Source organism: Protomyctophum bolini (assembly GCF_963924005.1).
Source record: "Protomyctophum bolini genome assembly, chromosome: 20".
NCBI lineage: Eukaryota > Metazoa > Chordata > Actinopteri > Myctophiformes > Myctophidae > Protomyctophum > Protomyctophum bolini.
Window position 1 is genome coordinate 21,802,076 of NC_137881.1, and position 23,696 is coordinate 21,825,771.

Sequence of the window (23,696 nt, forward strand, 5' to 3'; positions counted from 1 at the left end):
GGCACCGTGAATCATACCTTTAAAAAATAATTAATAGCCTTTATATCAGTTGTATGTACCCCCTCTATTTATGCAATATGTTGCCCATGTTTTGTGATTGGTTTGCTGCGTTCTGAATCGATAAACCAATCGCATATATTTATTTGAGGGAATCATTTCAGACAGCGCCGAGATAGGAGCTCCCTTCCACGGGAGACTTGGGACTGAATGTCCGGAAATCGCACGTAAACATAAGCTGTTTTAATTGCTTTTACGACGTGCTGGATACATACAATTGTATTTCTACGGTATGCTCTTTCTAAATCAACATTAACATTACATACAGAGCCGCCATTTAAAACAATGCCCGGAGTGTTTCGCTCGTGGCCTAGGGGGGAGAGGAGAGCGGAGTGTGGGGGGGAGACATGAACACTGAAGACGGGGAGGATTGAGATCCGGTCCGTTCGGTTATTTACAAACAAGTTTACCAAGATTATATTATTTATTCATCCATACATAGGTTATGATGTAACTAAATATATCATTATTTCTCCTCTACAGTCGCTATTTTACATTTTAGACTTTCAAATGCGCATCTGCTCAAACTGCCCGTCTCTCGTCTCAAAGCCAGACAGCCAGACCAGGCAGCTTGAGTGACAGGTACCTTGTACACGCCCACTTTCTCAAAAAAAAGCTGCGTCTTTCTGAGTTCTGCTTTTGCTTTTTAAAGCAGCTTCTTCGGTCTGAACGGAGCTTTAGTCTTTAGCCAAATATTTGGGGCCCACTTGTAATACTCTCACTGCCCACCAGTGGGCCCTGGACCGCAGGTTGAGACTTGCTGGTGTATGCACTTAAACATAGGCCTACTTATGCTGCATAATGACGATCAGCAATAATGATATTAATTATAATGCTACGTAGCATAGTGAATAGCATTAGCATAATAGCAATAATTGCTCATTATGAAACTATATAGCATAGTGATTAACATGTAGAATTTAGCATGCAACCTTGGATTTCAGACGCAGCCCATGGGGTCGTGTAAGAGGAAGCCAAATGCATGCTGGGAGGGATTTGTGATGCAAACGAGGATGTCTTCCAATCAGAGACTGAGCTATAGTTTAGCCCCGAACGAACAATTTGTATGTAATTGACAACGTGGTGAAGTACTGTGAACAGCAATAAGCCACGCCTACTACACTACATAGCCCCTCTTCTCAGCTTGACCAACCACAGACCAGTACGGCGGTTGATTGACAATCAATTTTATAGATTGATACGTTATAAAACAGCAAAAGCTGATGAGTTTGTAATCTCACCTGATCTTAAATATTAATATTACAATTTAATATTGATTTTAAACCACGTAACGTTGTTGAGCGGGGTCCCTCAGGGCTCTATACTAGAGAGTAGTAGAGACGGATGCTTATTCGCCGGCGAGATTATATATTGATTACGTTTCACAACTCTGTTCTGCACGTGCTCGTAACACTCCGGTGCGGTGAAAAACAACGATAAAAAAAGGAAGTGAAATGTCTGCTGGCTTGTGTTGTCTATGGGAACGCATATTTTAGAATCCTAATATCTCTGATTCTTCTTCCAGGCTTTCAAAATAAGGCGGTTAACATTGAAGTGAATGGCAGCAAGTGGCAATCTACCAGATGGCGGTGTCGGGTGTGAATGAGTTAAAGGTAGAGTAAGTGATTTCACTCAAAAAACCTTAGGTTTAGTTTTTGGCTGTGGGACCTAAGCCTTCGTCCAATCAGGATAGAGAGTCAAATAGAAACCTAAGGTTTTTTGACCCCCAGGGGTTAACTGGGGACAGGGAGGAACTCCTTATATGGTCAGCACACTCTATAGTAGAGAGGATTATCACAACAAAACTAAAAAATAAGTGATATTTGAATTAAGTGAAATCACTTACTCTACCTTTAAGGGGTTAATGTTAAGATAGCAATACATTGTAACAATGTCGTATCAATACATTGAAATGATCATTGGCTCATCAGTGGCGGCACATAGAGAGGGGGCGGGGCAACATGTGACGATAATATTATATAATTCTTTCTTTTTTCACTTTTCCAAAACATTCCACATCACATAACAGCACATAACAACCACACCAAGGGGTCTACTGTCACCTCATAAACACATGAGAAACTGCATAAAATACAAATATTACGGCAACTTTAATATCGTATCGTTCTATCCCTAATGACGATACAGATGTCATATTGCCCCCCCCCCCCCACACACACACACACACTGGATCGATACAGTTGAAATGATTGAATATCTCCTGATCAATATGTTGATTGGAATGCACAGGCCATTTCAGATATATATTTTTTTATAATATTTAAATCTCAGATGGCTTTGTAGCCAATAGGATGTCGGGGGCTGCCCCATCCTCATTGACTTAGATCAGACCTGGGCATTACAGCATTATTTGGCTGACCCTGGCCGGCCCATGAAAGGTTACTTGAAATTAGAAAATAAAACGTAGGCTACTTTCAAATGTTACCTTATGCGTGGACTAAAACGGCATTATTATTTTGAAGCCTGTTTATTCAGGTACACGCAATCTGTGTCCTGCCATGAATGGCATGTGATTGAAACCTGTTACCTTCCTTGTCACCCATCAAAAACGTCCGCTCATGCCAAAAAAAGAAAGGTAGATGCCGAATGCAGAGGTTTCAACAAAATATGGACTAATAAGTATTTATTTACTGAAGTCAGAGGTAATAATAACCAATAAGTATAGCCCTGTCTCGCTGAAACTACAGGTCTCGGAATGCCCATATATGTACCCTTTTTCTTTCTTTTTTTTATGTTTTCGGAATGGGTAGGTAGGGCAATAAATGTGTGCTAATTAGTAAGGCCAGGTGGGGCCTCGGGCCAGCCCAGTTAGGGCCAAAATAGGGCCCAGGTATAGGGCCGGGCCTTAATTTTCTGGCCTGTTGAGAACTCTAGTTTTCGCGTCTGCGCTAATAACTTTGGGACGGGCCCGTCTAGAGTTTGAATGGACAGGTATCAGTCAAAAGGGAGACATCGGAGAGGAGGGACGGCTGGGGAACAATCAACATCTGGAATATCTGAACAGATCATCTCCATAACTAAGGGTTTGAGGTCAGATGTAGAGTTGCTGGCCGGTAATTGGCCACTCCTGTCTTCGATGTTGATGGATTGATATTGATCAGATGGTGATTGATAAAGATATAGATCGATACTATTGATCAGATTGTGATTGATAAAGCTAGTGGTATAAACGTGTCCAAACCCAATCAAGGATCAAAAATGTGACTGACAAATGACAATCTGACCTAGTTCTTCCTCTGTGCGAGGGAATCAAACCAGCAACGCTGACAGCACAGTATGCTAACACAGTGCATGGAGTCTCATGGCTAACTGTTGGCTGAGACAGTGCACTCTAATCACATGTTAGCTTATAACTTCACTCTAAACCGCACACACACACATGTATACATATACACACACACACACACACACACACACGCACACACACATTTTGTATTATAATCCCCATAGATCTTAGATCGCCTCAGAACTGTGTTCAAATCATCCCGGTTTCACTCATGGATATGAAAAATCAACTGACTCCGAGAAAACGTTAATGTTACTGCTGTGGCTGCTGCCCAATTAGTTGCAAACGATACAGAGACACCTCCCCGACAATATCGCAGAGACATTGTTTATTTTTAAGATGACCCAATCAATGTTATTCTCCATAGAGAGAAACCCCTTAGAACCAGAGGATGAGCGAATGACGTCAGGACTTTCGCGCTCTATTGGTCAGGAGGAAGTGTTTTGGTTTTCCGTGTTAGGTGCTCATCAATACTGTTGATTGATGGGTCAAAAACATGCATGAAATATGAATATTCATGAGAGATATATTGAATATATTGAGTCATTGAATCTTTCGTGTGAATTAATTAGAATAAGTTACTTTTTTACACTGTGTGTTTATTACAGTGGTTTTCAACCCTTTTCACATCAAGGTCCATTATTTTTTCGGCATTTGAGCCACGGTCCACCATTTGATGACATTTAGGGCTCTATTTTCGTCCATGCTAAACCCCTTATCCCTAAACTTCTTTGCCTTTTTATACTATTTTGAAAAACATTTTTGAATAGTTCAACTAATCGATCTACATCGACACGTTGTGAGCTCGTAGATTTTAAATATTCGAAAATGTTTTTCAAAAAAGGCAAAGGAGTTTAGGGATAAGGGGTTTAGCATGGACGAAAATAGAGTCCTTAGCCTCTCAGACCCAAAACGAAAGAATATTTTGTTGTTATTGGATAAGATTTTTTTTTTTAATCAAATACATTCTCTAATCTTGTAGACTGACGTCTTGTAAATTATGTAATTCAATTGACAATAAATGTACTCTTGAGAGTGTAAAATGGACCCCCTCAAAGACTGGTTGAAAACCACTGGTTTATTTATATTGATCTGATGAGAGGAGAGTGGAAAGGAAACTCTGGACTGGATGAAGTCTTGAATGAAATGTGTGGATTGGAGCACGATGACAATCACATGGTCTTGTGTATTTAATTGTATTATTATTATTTCTTTTTACTACTGACGGCACTCCACTGTGACTGGTTGTGATGTTGATGACAATGTTGAAATTATTTAGAATAAAATAATTTGTACAATGTCTCTCATTCAAAGTTAAATGAAGGTAGGTGATTGTTTACTTGTTTAAATAAAAATCACACCCGTGTGAACTGAGTGGTGCAATGTTCGTTTGAGACGGCATATGACTCTAGGTTTAGGGGCATGGTGGCACAGTCAGTAGTGCTGTCGCCTCACAGCTATGTAGAAGGTCCTGGGTTCGATTCCTGATGGGAACGCTGTGGGCGCTGGGGGCGTGTTCCCTCCTCCGCGTCCAGTGGTGTCATGCTCGTAGAATGCAGTACCACGCCGTGGTACCAGTAATTTTTTTACGTGCACGTGCAGGGATGGAACGGAACGGTGCATGTGCGTGCACGCTAGAACGTGTCCCCTAGTACCCAGTGGTCTAGGTTTACTGCAGGCCAGCCCCTATTTTCATGCTGTGTCAAGTACCGTGCCGAATCAAATGGCTACTACTTTGCATAACAACAGTTTACCTGAGCACATATCCTATACGGTAAGCATAGCAGTAAGTAGGCTATGGCTCCAGTAGGCTACTGTGGTATTCTTCTGTACACAAGAAGAATGCCTCCTCCTCCATCAAAGAACAGATTAATTCGTCCAAAGCAAACTTTTTATAGTTTTGCTAGTGTACAGTAAAGATGTTTGTCTGACTACTTTTGTGTTTGTGTCTAAAACTCTCATACACTATTTAACAATATGGCTTTAGGCTATATCAGCTGTTCTGTGTGCATGCCGTGATGCGCACACGCACACGCACGCACGTGCACATGACATCGTTAAAACGCTGTGGTACCAGTCAAAAAAACACAATTACACCACTGTCCGTGTCATCAGTACCCATACCCGAGGCGGGGTTGGTGAAAGAGCCTTTCTGTGTGGAGTTTGCACCCGTTCTACGGTAGGTAGGCCTACCCTCACAAAAAACATGCAGTAGTCCTGGTCTCTAAACTACCTCCCCCTGGCCAGCCGGGGCGCCTGATGGAGGGGAAAGGAACCGGTCGGAATAACGTGTTCCTTCCTTCCACTTCCATGTCCGGCTGGGGAAATTCCCCCTGTCAGGTTAAAAGAAGCAGCTTGGACTCCTCATGCAGAGAAGGGAGCCCCCCAGGTTGGCTATAGTTTCACTATTTATTTTAAATCAGTTCAGATATTAAAAAACTGAACTGTTTTTTGGACATAATGAGGTTTCCACCCAGACACTGACTTTGGGCGTGTTCGGAAATACCGCACATGAGCGCACTCACCTATTACCGTAGTTTACATTGCACAGTGCGCTCAATGCACTATTTCCGAACGCCGTCTTTATTCGGACGAACCGGGGCTCACTCATGTTTTACTGACACTCGCGAACGAGTGTCAGCGAGCCCCCGCCCACCTCACTCTAAAACCCGGTCCAGCGGCCTCGGGAGCCAATCGTACTTCGTATTAAAAAGAGTCCTCCCCCCCCCCCCACACACACACACACCCTCCACCTGGCCCCGCCCCCCTTAGGCTAGAATCCAGTGGTTCCAATTCCAAAACTTTTTAGGCATTAATAGTTTGCCCGGGACCCAAACTAGTGAAAATAGCAGATCTACAAGCACACAACGCATCGCTTTGCGCTGCGCTGTGAGCTTGCAGATCGATTATTTTCCCTAGTTCTTGAATTTGGGTTTTTTAATTTGTTTTCTAATTTATGGAATTTCTTAAATTGTATTGTAGGATATTTATTCAAGAAATTACTCCAGTCATTTAATTTGTTAAACAAGATGTGTGACAAAGCGCCACTTTGGCCCCTACTGCTACTCATAGTCACATATAGGTTAACACGGACATTGCTGTTCCTTGGAGTGGTTGCACCACTCAAAAATGTAAGGGACCCCTAAAAATGGGTCCCACAAATGTGTCCCAATAACTCTAAGGTCCCGTTTGGTAACCAGTGGGATGAGACCTTAGAGTATATGAAACGAACCAATGGTGGTCCTGACCGGTGGGCGGGGCCAGTGCGTGAGCTGCGACGACGCCGTGCATTCTCAGTGAGTTCTTGTGCCGAGGAGCGCGAGACACACTGCAACACACACCAACACATCTAAACTACACAACTAAACTACACAACAGTAAGTGCATTCTTTGCTATGTTTATGTGCAAACTACATTTATATGAGTATATAAACAAATACACACCACTAACTCACACAGACACAGCATGCCAATGTGTTCCCCTAGCTCTTCATCAATAACGGTGATCTATTTATTGGTGAGTGATCGATAATGTTGATCAGGTCCAGCTTTATTTAGACTATTGGTTCTTTAGGTCTCTAAAACTGGACCACCTGAAGGGTCGCCGGTTCGAGTCCCGGCGGGACGTTCATAATGAAAGCAACGCTTTTTTTCTCTTTCACCCTCAACAAAGTGACCGTTAATACTAATTATAATAATCCTAACGGTCAGTTATTTTAGTAGCAGTTGTATAACGGCCGCCGCCGCTCGAGACACACATGCTCGTGCTGCTGCTGTTATTGTTATTGTTGTGTTGCGCGCGGAAACGTTTTTTTGTTGTGTGTTTGTGCTGTGTGTGTACGTGCGTGCCCGTACAGTTGTCTGTTTGGAACGGGGTTAGCCTCCGTTAGCATGTGTTCAATGCTAGCGGAGGGGGATGGGAGAGCGAGCGGGAAGAAAAGAACATGGAGGAAAACTCTCCATTGTTCTCTATGCAGTTTTACACGGTTAGCCACGTTAGCATGCTAGCGAGGCTAACTAACCCCGTCCGCCGTCCATTGTGCTGCAGTTAGCCACGTTAGCATGCTAACACCGTCCGTCGTCCATTATACTGCAGTTAGCATGCTAACGAGGCTAACTGCAGCACGCCGTCCGTTTCTGTTGTAATGGTGTCGTTAGCATGCTAAGCGGTGCTAACAACCCGCCGTTCATTCATATTCTACTGCAGTTAGCACCCGGGCTAGCGTGCTAGCGATGCTAACTGTCCCATAGAAAATAATAGAAATGTGAGTGAGGCTGCAGTTAGCCTCGCTAGAATGCTAACCGCACCATATAAATGAATAGAAATACGACGTTAGCCTCGCTAGCATGCTAACTGCGCCATAGAAATGAATAGAAATGTGTTTCCATCCATTCATTTCATTCATTTGTTTGTTTTTGGGTTTGTTTTGTTCATTTGTTTGTGTTTTTTCGTTCTTTTTTTGTGTCTCTCTGCATGGCCTCCTTCAGGTCCGCATGAAGCTGCATTTAAAATGGATTCCATCTGGGTTTTTTTCTCTTTCTTTGTTATTGAAGAAAGGGAAAAGAGAGAGAGAGGGAGGGGGTAATAAATCATTATGGAATGTTTATTTCTGCTCTGTCTCATTTGTTGATGGAATGATGATATTTCAAAGATTGACATGTTTTACCATGTTTTACCATTTATTGATTATTATTATATATTAATTATTCAGTGTAAAATATTTATTTTGCCCTGCTTGAAAACACTAGGCTTAGTTGGGTTAAAGGGTCATTTCACTCAAATGATGTTCTGAATATCTGTCTGTAATAGATTAAAAGGTAATTTCACTATAATGTTTTTATTTATGAAAAAAAACTGACTAGCAGATCTACAAGCTCACACTGCGCTGTGGGATTGTAGATCTGCTATTTCCCCACTGATTTTGCTTGACACTGTTATGAGCTTGTAGATCTACTATATATTTCACTCTGTTGTAACAGAACATTTCACATGCATGCTTCTACAATACACACTATGCAGACCGACATGGCCTTATGCATCAGACTGACAGACAGACATGGCCTTTTCCAGGTTTTTTAAAGATTTGTTTTAGGCTTTTCTGCCTTTATTGATAGATACAAGTGGAGATTGACAGGGGAGAGAGAGAAGGGGAGAGACATTCATGCGCTAAAGGTCGTCATGAGCGGGACTCGAACATGCAACGCGCGGTCACTGGTCAGGCCAGCCGCTAGAGGCTATATGTGGCATGTGCCTGGACCACTAAGCCAGCGGGCGCCCCAGACAGACTTGGCCTTATGCAACAGACAGATAGACATGGCCTTATGCATCAGACAGACATGACCTTATGCATCAGACAGACAGACAGACATGGCCTTATGCGACAGACAGACAGATAGACATGGCCTTATGCATCAGACAGACAGACAGACATGGCCTTATGCATCAGACAGACAGACAGACATGGCCTTATGCGACAGACAGACATGGCCTTATGCATCAGACAGACAGACAGACATGGCCTTATGCGACAGACAGACATGGCCTTATGCATCAGACAGACAGACATGGCCTTATGCATCAGACGGACAGACAGGGCCTTATGCATCAGACAGACAGACATGGCCTTATGCATCAGACAGACAGACATGGCCTTATGCATCAGACAGACAGACAGGGCCTTATGCATCAGACAGACAGACATGGCCTTATGCATCAGACAGACAGACATGGCCTTATGCATCAGACAGACAGACATGGCCTTAATGCATCAGACAGACAGACAGACAGACATGGCCTTATGCATCAGACAGACAGACAGACATGGCCTTATGCAACAGACAGACAGACATGGCACTATGCAGCAGACAGACAGTTTGTTAATTGTTACTGTACTTTGTAAACCTTGAGTTGAGAAATATGCTATACCTATAAATAAGTGGATTGGAGTCATACATGTAAAGAACACAGAGGTACAGTCAGACATTAAGGCCTAAAGTATAACACAATACTTTATTAGTCATAAATGTAAACAACACAGGCGTACAGTCAGACATTTAACCCTGTAAAACCCGGATTAATTTCTACTTGCAAAAAACAGATTTCAACCTTACTACTACTATTTACTACTAGGACTTATCAGAGGAAATTATGTAAAAAATATATATTATATATTATATTTATTTATTTATATATATATTTTTGCAAATGTTATGCACATTTATAATAATAATAATACAATTATAATAATAAATTAATAATTTACATTTGGGCGATATCTTTCGCAATAATGAATAAAACATGTTCAAGACATTCTAATGATCACAAAAAACATATTTATTTTTACTTACTTTTATCAGGGTTCAGAGATTTATAATTTGTGTGAATTTCAGCCTCTGTGGGGGGGTATGTATATGCAAATATCATGACCAATGGCATTGCAATGAACATCAATGGTGACTTTTAGGTGAAAAAAGAACATACAAAAAAATTATAATAATTTAATTAATTAAAATATGTTGTAGTATTGCAGCGCTGGGTGTTACAGGGTTAAGGGTCAGGACACCCAAAATTACTTTTTTCTTAGATTTTAACCAAAACAATTGTATCCTTTCTTTGTGATAGGGAGCAATGCTGTAGTACAGTGGTTTTCAACCGGCGGTCACTGAGTACAACTACAATTTGCTCATAGGCTTCAAATTTTGTAGGATTGTCCCATTTCAAACAAATAGCCTGAAATCATGAACGCAGCATTTACGTGAAATCTTTCACAGACTTTCCTACTAGGCTGAGGAGTATGTCCCACCCTTTTCACATTGGCCTGTTATAGTGCCACCAACAGGTGGATTTTTGTAAAACACATTTTTGGAACAAAATGCCTCAAATCATCCAATTGCCATCCAAGGCGTAAGAAGAAATGGCACCCTTTTCACATTGGCCTATTATAGCGCCACCAGTAGGCCACAACTTGACCTGCCCTGGTGCCCAGAGGGGCACTTTATCTAGTGCCGTTTCTGTAGCACACCACTAAGTTTGGAAACTTAACGTTGGTTGATTAGTTCGCCTTTTTGTATACTATAGTGTTTTTTTTACAACGAGGCATACCTTGTACGTAAAATGTAAAACGTTAGATATTCACCCCTGCTTTGAGTTTCTTTCTTAGTGGATTGGATGATTGACGCTCAACGACTTGCCGAACACAGAATTATGAAATTACATTTAGTCTGTCTGTCTCTCTACCTGTATGTATGTATGTATGTATGTCTGTCAGAAAGGTGAAACCATGGCCTACACCTTCTAATAATAAAAGACTGATAATTAGGGATGCACCGAATATTCGGCCGAATTGTGACACAAAATGCATATTCGGTTTGGTTGATTTTAGAGCCGGAACGAATAGTCCAAGAACAGTACCTACTGTTGTTGTGATGACGTGATCAAAATGTAATCATGTCTTTTCCCATTATAATGTAGCTCTGCAGCAATGGTACAAAAATGGGTTATATTTTATATAATATTAATTAATAATACATTTTCGGCTATTCGGTTTTCGGCCAACTGTTTCCTATATTTGGTTTCGGCAAAGAATTTCCCATTTGGTGCATGATCCCTATGACCCGTCTGTCTGTCTACTTGCCTGTCTCCCTCTCAACCAGATATGATGATTAGGGACCACAACAGACTGATAATGACCTGTCTGTCTGTCTACCTGCCTGTCTCTCTCTCTACCAGATATGATGCGCAGAGACCTTAACAAGCCGAAGGGCAAGACCTCGGCCTATGCGTTCTTTGTGCAGACGTGCAGAGAGGAGCATCGCAAGAAACACCCCGAACAGTCTGTCAACTTCGCCGAGTTCTCCAAGAAATGCTCCGAGAGATGGAAGGTGTGTGCTCACACACACACGCATACACACACAGACACACCATGCAGGCTTTGACATTAAAGGACAACTTTAGTTTTTTTGAAAAAACTAAAGTTGTCATTTAATGTCAAAGCCTGCATGGTGTGCGTGTGTATGTGTGTGTGTGTTAGCACACACCTGCCATCTCCATAAGAGTGTGAGTGAGTGTGTGTTTGTGTGTAGGAGAGTTCTCGCCCGACACAGGAGTGTTTTTTTTTTTATCACGTTCAGGTGTATAGACTCATGAGAGCCATATTCCAAGTAGATTTCAAGTGTGCCTCTTTCTTACATAATATTTGACAATTTGCCCACATTTCTATACAGATTTACATTTCTGTACAGTACATTACTGTATGTTGGTTTTACTGTTAGTGAGAAAACAATGTTGCACATTAAGCTAATCATCTGGGACCCCCCATCATTTGGGCCCACAGTTTGGGAACCACTGGCCTAGGAAGACAGTGCCATTTGTGAGGGGTGCTAGCACCTCCTATTCCCAGCTTTGTGTGTTTTTTGTACCAAATTTGAGATGATTTGATTAGCTGAGCACAGAATATGATGTATGATGATGTATGACAATCAGAGCGCCCTTAGTTTATTATTGGTGTTTCTGTGAATTCTGCAGAGGTTCGAGTTAACTGGGCATGTGTGGCCATGGGCTCTGTTGTCACGGTAACTTGTATAGTGACTCACTCCCAGTGATAAAAACTGATTTGAAGACATATGTATATATTGTTTTATTAATAATTATATGTATATTTATATTTATATTGTTCAGGGACTCACTCCCAGTGATAAGAAGTGTTTTGAGGACATGGCCAAAGCAGACAAGGTTCGCTACAACAGAGAGATGAAGGAATACGTTCCTCCCAAAGGCTTTGGAAAGAGAGGGAGGAAGAGGAAAGACCCCAACGCCCCCAAGAGGCCCCCGTAAGTACTACATGATACTCTGATACTAACCCTAACCACCTACCTACCATACCCAACCATAACTATAAGTTATATAAGCAGTGCCCCTCAGGTCCTCCACTGCTGGCCTGCTCCATGTGCGTAAAAATATCACACCCGTGTGAAGTGAGGGGCGCTCTTATCATCATTCATCATCTCATTCCGGCCAATCACAATTCGCATCCTCACTTTTCCGTCTTCACTTTTCTGCCCTCACTTTTATCTTCAATATGTACTTTGCTCAGCCAACAGGGCTTAAAGTTCTCAGTCCTGGGGACGGATTTCAGTCCTGAGGATTTCATAGGGGTAATTTAACGAGATCATTGCAGATTTGAAAAAAAATCTTTTTCAGTCTTGGGATTTATTTTTGGCTTTAAGCCCTGAGCCAATCAAAGCCAATGTACACGGAAAGCTCAAAAATGGCAAGTAACAATTCATGGTGAAGCAGCTTTCTTCTTCTACGGTGTGGAACAAACTCCCACTATACCTTCAACAGGCAGCCTCTGTAGACATTTGTAAAGCACAGCTCAAGACTACACTCTTGCTTTTAGTTGAGATTTTAAAATCAAAGTATTGCATGCATTACTGCTATTATTTTAATGCCTTTTCTTTTTCTTTTTCTTTTCTCTATTGCTCTGTAATAAAGCACTTTGAGCTGTATTTTATGTCATGAAAGGTGCTATACAAATAGTTTTATTAGTATTAAGAGACCCCCGTAAGTAATATATTACACTAATCTATTACTACAAGAGACCCCCACAAGTAATATTATTATTACTATTATAATTATTCATAAAGAGAGGCATTCTTTTGGTAGACTTGTTCCAGTATGAGAACAGCTGATGACATACTGCCTCAAATACTCACAGATTGAAGTTCTCAGTTGTCACGACTGATTTCTATCATTTGGATTCCATAGTACAAGCCAGCATTGTCTTCTTTGAAAGCACGTCACGCACCAAAAAACAGCAGATCGGCTATTTCCGGCTATTAGTTATTTTAAGAGATTAGAGTATTTCATTGTCAAATTAGCGATGGAATGTTCAGAAGCATTTTCCATAAACATGAGTGGTCTCCGAAATGTCATTAACCCATTCAGGACGGGCCCTTTTGGTGTTTTAAGGATTATGTTATACTTTAGCTATTGAAAAATAGCAGTTCTACAAGCTCATAGCTTGGCACCGAGTGCCGCGCTACGAGCTTGTAGAACTGCTATTTTTGAAAAATCGTGAAAATGTGGCGCAAATCTTTGAATATATATTCTTTCAGAGTGAACGTTTTTAGCTCAAATCTTTGCTTCCTGGGGGGTCCCTAGAACGACATATTTTCAGATGGGGGTCGGTGGCCAATTTCATATCATTCTGGGGGTCCTTGACATGAAATAGTTTGAGAACCACTGATACGGGTTTTTCAGAACACATGATTTAGAAGACTTTCTGTAGAATCAATACATGCAATACTCACTGATGCAGATACCAGTATTTGAGGCAGAATTCTGTCAGCTGTTCCCATAATGGAACAATGCCTTTTATGAATAATCTTATGAGCATGTCAGTCTATAATGATGATGTAATACTGCCTCATGTCAGGATGAGTTAACATACAACACTACAGCTTAAGGTCTGCATAACCACCTCTGTAACATTGTGTCATTTTTGTGTGTGTGTGTGTGTGTGTGTGTGTAGGTCTGCGTTCTTCGTCTTCTGCTCCGAGTACCGCCCCAGCATTAAGCAGCAGTACCCAGGTATAGTCGATTTGCTTGTCTACATATGACGTACAGTAAATTCTCCATTCATTGTCAATGGCATTTGATGTTTGTGTTAGGACAACAATCTACACTATAGCTGAATTTTGGAAAAACAAACTTTTATCATCATACATCACATTCCGTGCTCAGCTGAGCACATTCCGTGCTCATACACACAAACACACAAAACTTGTGTGGGCTAGCGGCCCTCAAGAAACGGAACACTAAAAAACGCATGGCAGAGGTCTGTGTGACCGCACCGCTTGCAGCACCCTAGCGGCAGCCCTGTGTGTGTGTGTTACGTCATTATATGACGTCTAGGCTCCAAAAGGAGTAACACATATGGCTACCAGGGATCACTAGGACCCTAACAGTGTCTAATGTGTGTGTGTGTGTATTTCTATGTGTGTGTGTCAGCAGGTCTGTCCATAGGAGACTGTGCCAAGAAGTTGGGAGAAATGTGGAGCAAACTCACCCAGTCTGACAAACTACCGTACGAAGAGAAGGCTCAGAAACTACGGGAGAAATACGACCGGGTACGTTTATGCTAATGAGATAAATAATATTTTAATGAGATAAATATAATGCTAATGAGAAAAGTATGATCGGGTAAGGTCATGCTGACGAAATAAATATTACGTTAATGAGATAAATTTGACCGTGTACGTGTATGCTAATGAGAGAAATATTAAGTTGAATGAATGCATTTGTGGCCCATCCATCCCTCATGGGATTATATGACACCTTTTCAGTTGCAGTTATAATTATTCAAGTATGCACTTCTTTACCGGCATGGAGACGTCAAGAAGCGGTAAATATAATACTGGGGATTCTGGTTAATAATAACCTAATAAGTCGAACTGTGACTTCTTTTAAAAGTCCGTCAGGGCAGTCGTTGAAAAACATGTATCGCATCGCTGGCAGTGTAGATGAGGTGTTATATGTCACGATATTTTGTGGAAAGACATGAGATGAACCGGTATCTTTTTTTTATTGGCCAGTTACCTGTGACAGTTTGTGGCTGACCACCGTCTAAAAAATTAATGAAGATTCGCAGATTTCCATACACGTTTATGTCACATAAGTTTGTGCCAGCATGGGTGATTAGATGTATTTTTTGATTGCCTCTTGTCTTGATCGTTTAAACATGACGTCATGTGCCGCTATCTTTGATACCAAGCTCTATAAGCCCAAAGCTTATTCATACCGGGTACACGATAAGCTCAAACCTTATTGATACTAAATTTGTCATCGGGCTCCATCCCTAGATATGACACTTACCGTGTGTGTGTGTCGTCATGGTTACAGGACATGGTAGCGTACCGCGGGGGCGGTACGTTCTCCCGAGCACCGGGATCTTCAGCTCAGGGAACTAATGACGACGACGACGACGAGGAAGGTGACGATGACGATGATGACGACGACGATGACGAGTGAAAAAAAAGAAAAACGACAAAATGAATGAGTATTTTATTTACTCTGACCACGATTCAACCGAATGAATGATGAGATACTGTGTGTGTGTGTGTGTGTGTGTGTGTGTGTGTGTGTGTGTTTGTGTTTGTGTGTGTGCGTGCGTCCGTTCGTTTCAGAGTTTAGGCATATTGATAATTGGATAAAAAAAAATCTTTCCAGAATTTAAAAAACTTTTAGAATCTAAATGAAATTGAATCCTGTATGGTTGGCCGGAGTGACTCATGGGTCTGTACTAGAGTCTTTATTGTGGACAAAGATTTGGATGACGTTTTTCTGCTACTTTTTGTGTTTCCTGTTTGTTTTGGTGGGAAATGTCTCTGTTTAATATCGAAATCTGAAATAAAGAGTTTGACGATATCTGGAGAATCTGATATCGAACAACAAAAAGACAACATCGAACATTCCTAAGACTTTTAATGATAAGATAACGTAAAAAAAACTGTCACGGTATAAAATGCGTTTTCCATATGATGCCAATAAATGATAATTGTAATTAATACAGAGCCAGTTGGAACTCCTGTCACGTAAATGGCTGTAGTGTGCTTTGGTCGTCACACTGTGTAAAAGAAGACAAGCCTTGCTACAACATGCCCCAAAACATGTGCGTAAGCTGAGTATCTTTGCTTTGGTAGTCATGTTGTGTGAAAGAATGTCTTTGCTTTGGTTCACGACACGTACGTGTGAGAGAATCATCAATGCAACATGCCGTGAATATTTTGGCCGTGAGGACGATTTATTTCAGAGACATTTTTACCGGAACACACTTTTTAATTTCAATGCAGTTCGAACCACGGACAGATTCAAAGTCTCGTTGAAGGTCAACTCTTGTTAACGATAAAACTATATAAGAGGGTTTGATGATGGATCATTAGAGTCAAGCAGCCTTGGGACTCGGGAAGGGTCTCGGGACAAAGGTCTCGGGACAAAAAAATAAATACAAATGTTAATTTAGAATTCACGTAATTTGACCAAAATATAAATGCCGGATTAATACTTAATCGCACAACGGACGGTTGCATGGTGAAAATGTATATCTACAAGCTCACAACCCGTCTCGTTGTGAGCTTGTAGATCGGTGCTTTTCAGTGCAAAGAATTAGGCATAGTGTGATGATGTCAAACTCTGTGTGTGTGTGTGCGTGTGTGTATGTGGGTGCGTGCACATGTCTGTGTGGGAGGGTGTTTGTGTGTGTTTGCGTGCGTGTGTGCATGTTAGAAGTCATCACATGTTAAAGACTGGCCAATCATTGGCCAGGATAGTAGTTAACTCCGCCCCTCCTTCCCCCATCACCATGTATGGTTACTTCTTGTAAACGGTGTGATCACCATGGCAACCTTGATGTTTTTATTTTTTTTATTTTTTTCGGGTGGAAAGTTCTTTGTGTTGAAACTCCACCGACTGTAGACAAAACTTTTTCTAATAAAAACGTAACAAATCCAAAACCTTATGGAGTCATTATTATTGTTGTCCTTTATTTTGATCTGCGCTTTCCAAATGGCATTCAGCGATCAGCGCAGATAAGCTTAATCCGCCAATGGAGTCACCCACGTGTTGCGATGGAGCCACTGAAGGTTAAGTATAGCCTATCACTTCTCACGCCAGGTTTAGGGTGAGGGTTTGAGATGGGTTGTAGTTGTAGGACTAATGACTGGTCTAACCAATGACTTCTAAACCAAAAACTGTCTAAACTAAGTACGGCACCAAATTCAAAATGTGGCACCTGGAGCCAACCACTAAAACAGACAACATCAAAGTGCTTGATCGCATACGTGTCTGAATCTAGATCTCAATCTTTTTTGATTAATTATTGAGCACTAATCGGAATTGTAAATGGAGTAATGGACATGGCAAGATGTTCATGTGATATATTATAAATTAAAAGTGTGACATTGGAGTTGGCATGATACTTAAAGGGGGATGTTTTTGTGTGTGTGTGTGTGTGTGTGTATATATATCTCCCTGCTCTTAATGTTTAATGATGGTTGTATAATTGTGCCGAGCAGGAAGAGAAATGTAGCAGAGCCTAACGCTAGATAAACTATTATATGCACACTTGTAAGCCGGTCCTATGCGGGGTATCCGGACGTAAAAAACGAATTCTCATTCTATTATAAATATTGTTCAATCTATTCGTGAGTTATCTGACCCAACTTTCTTTTGTCATACTAGGCCTGTGCCCGTCGGTCACTGGCCTACTTAGTTGGGAATGACTTTCACGACTGAAAAGCAGTAGTGTATTACTAATTAAATGTGATTAGGTTTTCGGTACCACAGCAATCCAGGTGGGGGCTCCTCACTGACAGGTGAGCCAGGAAGATACAACAGTACGTCCTCCTGGTGGGGGCTCCTCACTGGCAGGTGAGTCAGTACACAACAGTAGTGACAACACCACACAAAAACACATAACATGACTCCCACACACGCACACAGCGTTTGATTTTTATATGGAATTTATTTCAATAATTTAATTATTTAATTGCATTTAATTCATGTAAGTATTTATCATACAATAACCTTTAAAACACCACATCTGGCTAAATTTCTGTCAACATAAGGTGTGTGTGCGTGGGTGTGTGCACGGGCTTGGATACAGTTGGCTTGTTACAATATAATTGATATTCATATTAACATACATAAATAGAAAGCCTGCCCTTCGTGTGTGTGTGTGTGTCGTTACCCTGATATACAGAATTAATATGAAACCAACTGTTTCTCAATATGTGGTGTGGGGCCCACCAAGAGGTCGGGTGTAATTTAAAAGGCTCTATTTGTATGCTGGTTTAAAACTCAACACCGGTGACGCATCTAGATAGGTCACTAGTTTCAATATAACAGGTAAACAGTGGAAATAATCTAGATAAGTGACTGAACTCGGCATAACTTATCTATATAGTTCACTGCATTCAGCATAACACCATGTAACCTATCTAGATATGTCAAACTATAGTTTCAATATGACACTTAAGTTACCAGTGGAAACCCATCTATCATATTCAGCATAACGCCATGTAATGTATCCATCCAGTCACTGAATTCAGCATAACACCATGTGACCTATCTGGTTATGTCACTAGCTTCAGCATAACATCAGTGACCTATCTTAATAAGTCACCGGTCAACCAGTGACTAAACTAAATTGTTTCTTGTGATTTGAAAAACAGATATTTCTGGTTTAAATTGAACCAATCGGAGTGAGTGTGAAGCATATTTAAAAAAAGTAAAACCGTCCAATAGACTGACACCACGCTAGACAGGAACGCCCACAAATGTGATGTCACCTCCGGTTTTAGCCCGGGGTAAGAATTTTCTATGGCTGTCAATGCAACTTGGTCCAATCCTTAATCACATACGGACAAACATCTATGCTGATAATATCTAACTTGCGGAGGTAGCGTGCCTTGTCCACGGGCAACAGATCTTTAAACGTATGGCCGGGGGTGGGCGGAGTCACAGCTTTACGCCCTGGATACGCACCATGGTGTCAGTCTATCACCTCCACAGTATGTATTTACCACATTAGTCCACACGGTGGCGTTGTTTTACATAATGTGATCAGTGCCATGTCATTACACTCACTGTCCACATGGGGTGTGTTTTACATAATGTGATCAGTACCGTGTCATTACACTTACTGTCCACACGGTGGTGCTGTTTTACATGTCACCAGTACCACTTCAGTCCACACGGGGCAGTCGTGCTCCTTTGTCCGTCGCTGGGATGCTCTTTACTTGTTACCTCATCACGTCCGCTACAGACAGGAAGTGGGGGATGTTGTTGTTACCATGACGATCGGGACCATACAAACAGGAAGTGACGCTTGAACCCTTGAGCCTCCGTAGTTCTGCAGTTTTAGTTGGCGATTTAGAAAGCGTGCGAACCCGGAACCAGCCTGTAGTTCTCATTACTAGTCCAGCAGGTTTCACTGTTGCCCCTCCTGCTGGCTGCAGAAGGAATTACACTCCATTTGAGTGAAAACGGTTTTTGACCGTAATTTTACACTTGATTACCTTTAACAGTGAACACTTTATGCTTTCAGTCGCTGGCTTAGAGTCTTCTTTCAATCATCATGATATGAGCTGTTTAATACGTTATAAATACTTTATGCTTTATGAAATGTGTTTAATAAATTATGGTCCATTCGGAAACTATAAATCCCAAAATGGTGGATTGGAATTGGCTGAAAAAAAGCAGCTTTAAAACTGGTCTGTAGAAACCATGACAGCTACCTTCATCCACATTATTTTTAAGTCTATGGTTGAAGGAGTGCATTGTGGGACTTGCAGTCAGTCCATGGTTCGAACATTTTATACAAAATAAAACAAATATATATATACAAAAATAAAATAGTTAAATTTAGAGTACAGATTAAGGGTTAAATGTCGAGTTGAGAATACAGATAAGATAAAGGGGAATGTCTTTACGTTAAGGGCTAAAAGTTAAATAGGGAAGGTAAGGAAGGGTTAAGTTGAAAGGATAACATAGGGAATTGTGGGTATTGTATGCCTGTCCTGCTGTTATAGGGGACAGGACTTGTAGTCCATGGTTGAAGCAGAGCATTGTGAATGTTGAATAGAAAGGTAGATGCCTCCTTCGGCTCTGGGGCGTCTGTATCTCCATAGACATAGAAAGGTAGATGCCTCCTTCGGCTCTGGGGCGTCTGTATCTCCATAGACATAGAAAGGTAGAGGCCTCCTTCGGCTCTGGGGCGTCTGTATCTCCATAGACATAGAAAGGTAGATGCCTCCTTCGGCTCTGGGGCGTCTGTATCTCCATAGACATAGAAAGGTAGACGCCTCCTTCTGCTCTGGGGCGTCTGTATCTTCATAGACATAGAAAGGTAGACGCTTCCTTCGGCTCTGGGATGTCTGTATCTCGATGCAAGGCAAGCTTCTGTGGCGCACTTGGAAGCTTGCCAAGCAGTAGTCACTTTGAGTGGCAGCTTGCCTTCTGCACTTCTGCTTGACTTCCGACGTCCCTGCGACACAGGTTGCTCCAGAGCTGCAGTGGCCAATGAGGTCGCTCCAATGAACTGCAGCGGCCAATGAGGTCGCTTCCATGAGGCATCTAGGTTTTGATCACAGACCAACCAACACAGCCAATCAATCACAAGCCTCTGTTTGTTGTTGTGTGTGTTGTCATGGCAATCATTACGTGCAGGAGGAACAGGGGATTGTGGGAAGTGTAGTCCTTATGGGTTGTTTCGTACCTCCCTGAAGAGTCAAGTCACACCCACTGAAACCAAAACACACGCGCACATCGCACACACACATGCACGCGTACACACACGCACACTAGCATCTAGCATTGTCAGTATTGACACAAATAAATAAATACATTAATAGTAGGCCTACATAAGCTTTAACAAGTGAATCGTACAGTCTCACATCAATCAATCATTTATAGTAATACTAATAATAATGATAATAATAAAGATTAATAAATAATAAGCAATCATCTCATCAGAACTAAACTTTTTTTGTCTTTCTTTGCAGTCTTGGTACCCCCCCCCCCAAAAAAAAGAAAGAAAAAGAAAACACAAATACACACCGACCCTTGTACCCAAAGACAGGTAAAGAGGTGAGACAGGTATCTCTGTCAGACAGACAGGTCTATCTGTACTGGAGGTGAGACGGGTGAAGAGATGAGACAGGCATCTGTCAGACAGACAGGATTCCCATATGATATCTGTTAACATCTGTCGCCATGGAGACGATGGCAGGTCTGTCAGGTTTCGTCCAATCACAGCCTGTCTCTGTCAGGTTTCCTCCAATCAGAGTCTGTTTCTAGCAGGTATCATCCATTCAGAGTCTGTCTCTGGCAGGTATCCAATCACAGCCTGTCTCTAGCAGGTTTCGTCCAATCACAGCCTGTCTCTGTCAGGTTTCGTCCAATCAGATTCTTTCTCTAGCAGGTATCCAGATGTAAGGTCCACTCTGTTCTTCTATCACTGATTTGGCCAACATGTAAACCTCCTCGAAGCTGTCTCCTTCAACCATGGCTATGGAAACATGGTTAAACATGGGTTATAACCTCCTCGAATGGTTCCATTTGTACACTCTCAGAGTTACAGACCTATAAGGGTCCATTTGGTAATTATCATTTAGCTGGGGACACCCTGGAACTCTCAAGGACCCCTAGTAGTTTACCTATAGGCCTAGTTTAGGCCCTATTTAGGGTATATAGGTTATAGGGTACATCGTTTACCTGTGAAACACTCTAGAAAGTCTTGTTCCAGTTTGATAGCTCTGTCCAACGCTTTCCTGGCCTGGTCTTCTGAAAGACGTTTATTGAGGTCCCTGCACGCATACAAGCACACACAATTTGAATATTCACCTTTCAATATAATATAGCGTTACAGAGACTCGCTACTCACCCAAACACATGACGTTACTGAGCCTCGGTGGTAAGAGACTCACCCAAACATATCTCTCTGTATTTACTAAAACTACAATATGATGTCACTGAGCCGTGGTGATAAGAGACTCACCCCAACACGTCTCTCATTTTACTAAAACTACAACATGACGTCACTGAGTAAGAGACTCTCCGCTCACCCCAACAAATCTCTCTGTTTTTACTAGCCACCGTTTCGGTAATCACCTTATCACCTAAAACGGGATATATGAATATTGAATAGGCCATTACATGCACATGAACTGCCAACCCTGTTAAATTAGTTTCCCTGTAAAAATTAACTGTAATTTGTGGATGTGTGTGTGTGTGTGTGTGTGTGTGTGCGCGTGCGTGCTTACAGTATGTTCTGCAGTGATCGAGGTCGTATGAAGATGGCGATGGGTTGAAGATGAGCAGCCTGGAGTCTCCTCACTGCGTTGGCAGAGACGTCCAATATACAGTGTTTACCCTGCTGTAACACACACACACACACACACACGCACACACACACAGTACAATTTCACAATTTACAATGTAATCACAAACTTTTGTAGGGGCGCAATTGAGCCGTTAGGCCATGCCCTTTATTTAGACAATTAAAATGCGTACTTTTTCACCATGTGATGTGTGTGCAACGTTGCACAACTTTCGCATTTGCATTCGGCGGAGGTATGCGTTTTTTTTGGTTAGGCTGATTGGCTGAAGGGGTTGTCTGATCCTCACAGCCCTCTACCATGTTGCCAAATTTTGTGAAAAACGATAGCTCAGAACTGCTAAAACGGCGTATTTTGTTTTTACGATAACAAAAAGGGTCTACGCACTTTGGGCTTGACCCCTAATAATAAGTACATTGAAACCATAGGTATACACTGTCTGTCTGTCTGTCTGTCTGTCTGTCTCACCTGTTCAGCCACCATTCTCACGCTCTCCACGGAGGTGCCATACAGGTGGTTGTTGTATTGACCCGCCTCTATGAAGCGATGTGATTGGATGTCTCTCTCCATCTGTTCCCGTGACGACACAAAGTGGTAGTCCCGCCCATCCACCTCGTACTCTCTCTGGGGGCGAGTCGTATCTGCAGACACATGGAGAGAGAGAGTAAAGTATTTTTTTTTTAAATTCCCATAGAGCAATGGTTCCCAAACTATTTCATGTCAAGGACCCCCAAATTGACACTAATCAGCCCGCCCATTTGAAGAGATATGCCAGGGGCCGCCATAAGAGACGTTCTTTTACGAATCTAGCAGTGATTCTTAAGCCGTTTAATTTCAAGGACCCCCAGTTTGACATGCAGTCTACGGACCCCCATTTAATGGCATTTCTATCTCTGGGACCCCATTCTTTATTGTAAAATCAATGTTAATTTAACTCTAAAGTGTACAAATGGAACAAAACGGACCACTATCATTTAGCTGGGGACCCCCTGGAACTCCATCCCCACTTTGGGAACCACATGCCATAGAGAACTAGGCCTATTGGATTGGAACCACATGCCATAGAGAACTAGGCCTATTGGATTGGAACCACATGCCATAGAGAACCAGGCCTATTGGATTGCGTCAAATTGTTTCAGTTGATGATAATAGTGACCGCCAGCGGTCAGAAGTGAGTCTTACGAGGGACACAGGAACCAAACTTGTCGGGGAACTCGGACAACAGATCGTCATTCACTCTGTCCTTGGTCGGCCCCAGAATGATGATCGGTCGAGCGTAATCCACTAGACAGACAGAGAGAGAGAGAGAGAGAGAGAGAGAGAGTTATGGGAGTTATATGGCCTCATTCATCAATTCTGCCTTAAAGGACCACTTCACCACTTTTCAACCTATCTTCATATACTAGGTCCTCACTAATAATCATGAAAAAATGGC

General features: G+C 41.9%; 2 protein-coding genes across 3 annotated transcripts in view; one reads left to right on the plus strand and one right to left on the minus strand.

Moving 5' to 3' along the window:
• The first annotated feature begins 6,644 nt into the window (after positions 1 to 6,644).
• On the plus strand, positions 6,645 to 16,876 carry hmgb2b (high mobility group box 2b). Of its 2 annotated transcripts, none has more exons than XM_080791975.1 (6): positions 6,645 to 6,741; positions 11,094 to 11,245; positions 12,042 to 12,193; positions 13,897 to 13,955; positions 14,376 to 14,494; positions 15,267 to 16,876. In XM_080791975.1, the coding sequence occupies exons 2-6, from the start codon at positions 11,096 to 11,098 to the stop codon at positions 15,393 to 15,395; spliced, it is 609 nt and encodes a 202-aa protein (XP_080648101.1). In that variant the 5' UTR covers positions 6,645 to 6,741; positions 11,094 to 11,095; the 3' UTR covers positions 15,396 to 16,876. The 2 variants fall into 2 exon arrangements, with proteins under 2 accessions (XP_080648101.1, XP_080648102.1); XM_080791976.1 differs by having other exon boundaries at positions 14,379 to 14,494.
• A 4,449-nt stretch (positions 16,877 to 21,325) lies between these two features.
• The window catches only part of LOC308335253 (disks large homolog 4-like), a gene marked incomplete at both ends in the record, with an annotated part of 28,252 nt that continues 25,881 nt past the window's right edge, over positions 21,326 to 23,696 (minus strand). The window contains 5 exons of the mRNA XM_080792271.1: positions 21,326 to 21,432; positions 21,639 to 21,730; positions 22,187 to 22,296; positions 22,730 to 22,902; positions 23,444 to 23,545. Of these exons, the coding sequence (XP_080648397.1) occupies positions 21,326 to 21,432; positions 21,639 to 21,730; positions 22,187 to 22,296; positions 22,730 to 22,902; positions 23,444 to 23,545 (584 nt within the window). The remainder of the gene's footprint in view (positions 21,433 to 21,638; positions 21,731 to 22,186; positions 22,297 to 22,729; positions 22,903 to 23,443; positions 23,546 to 23,696) is intronic.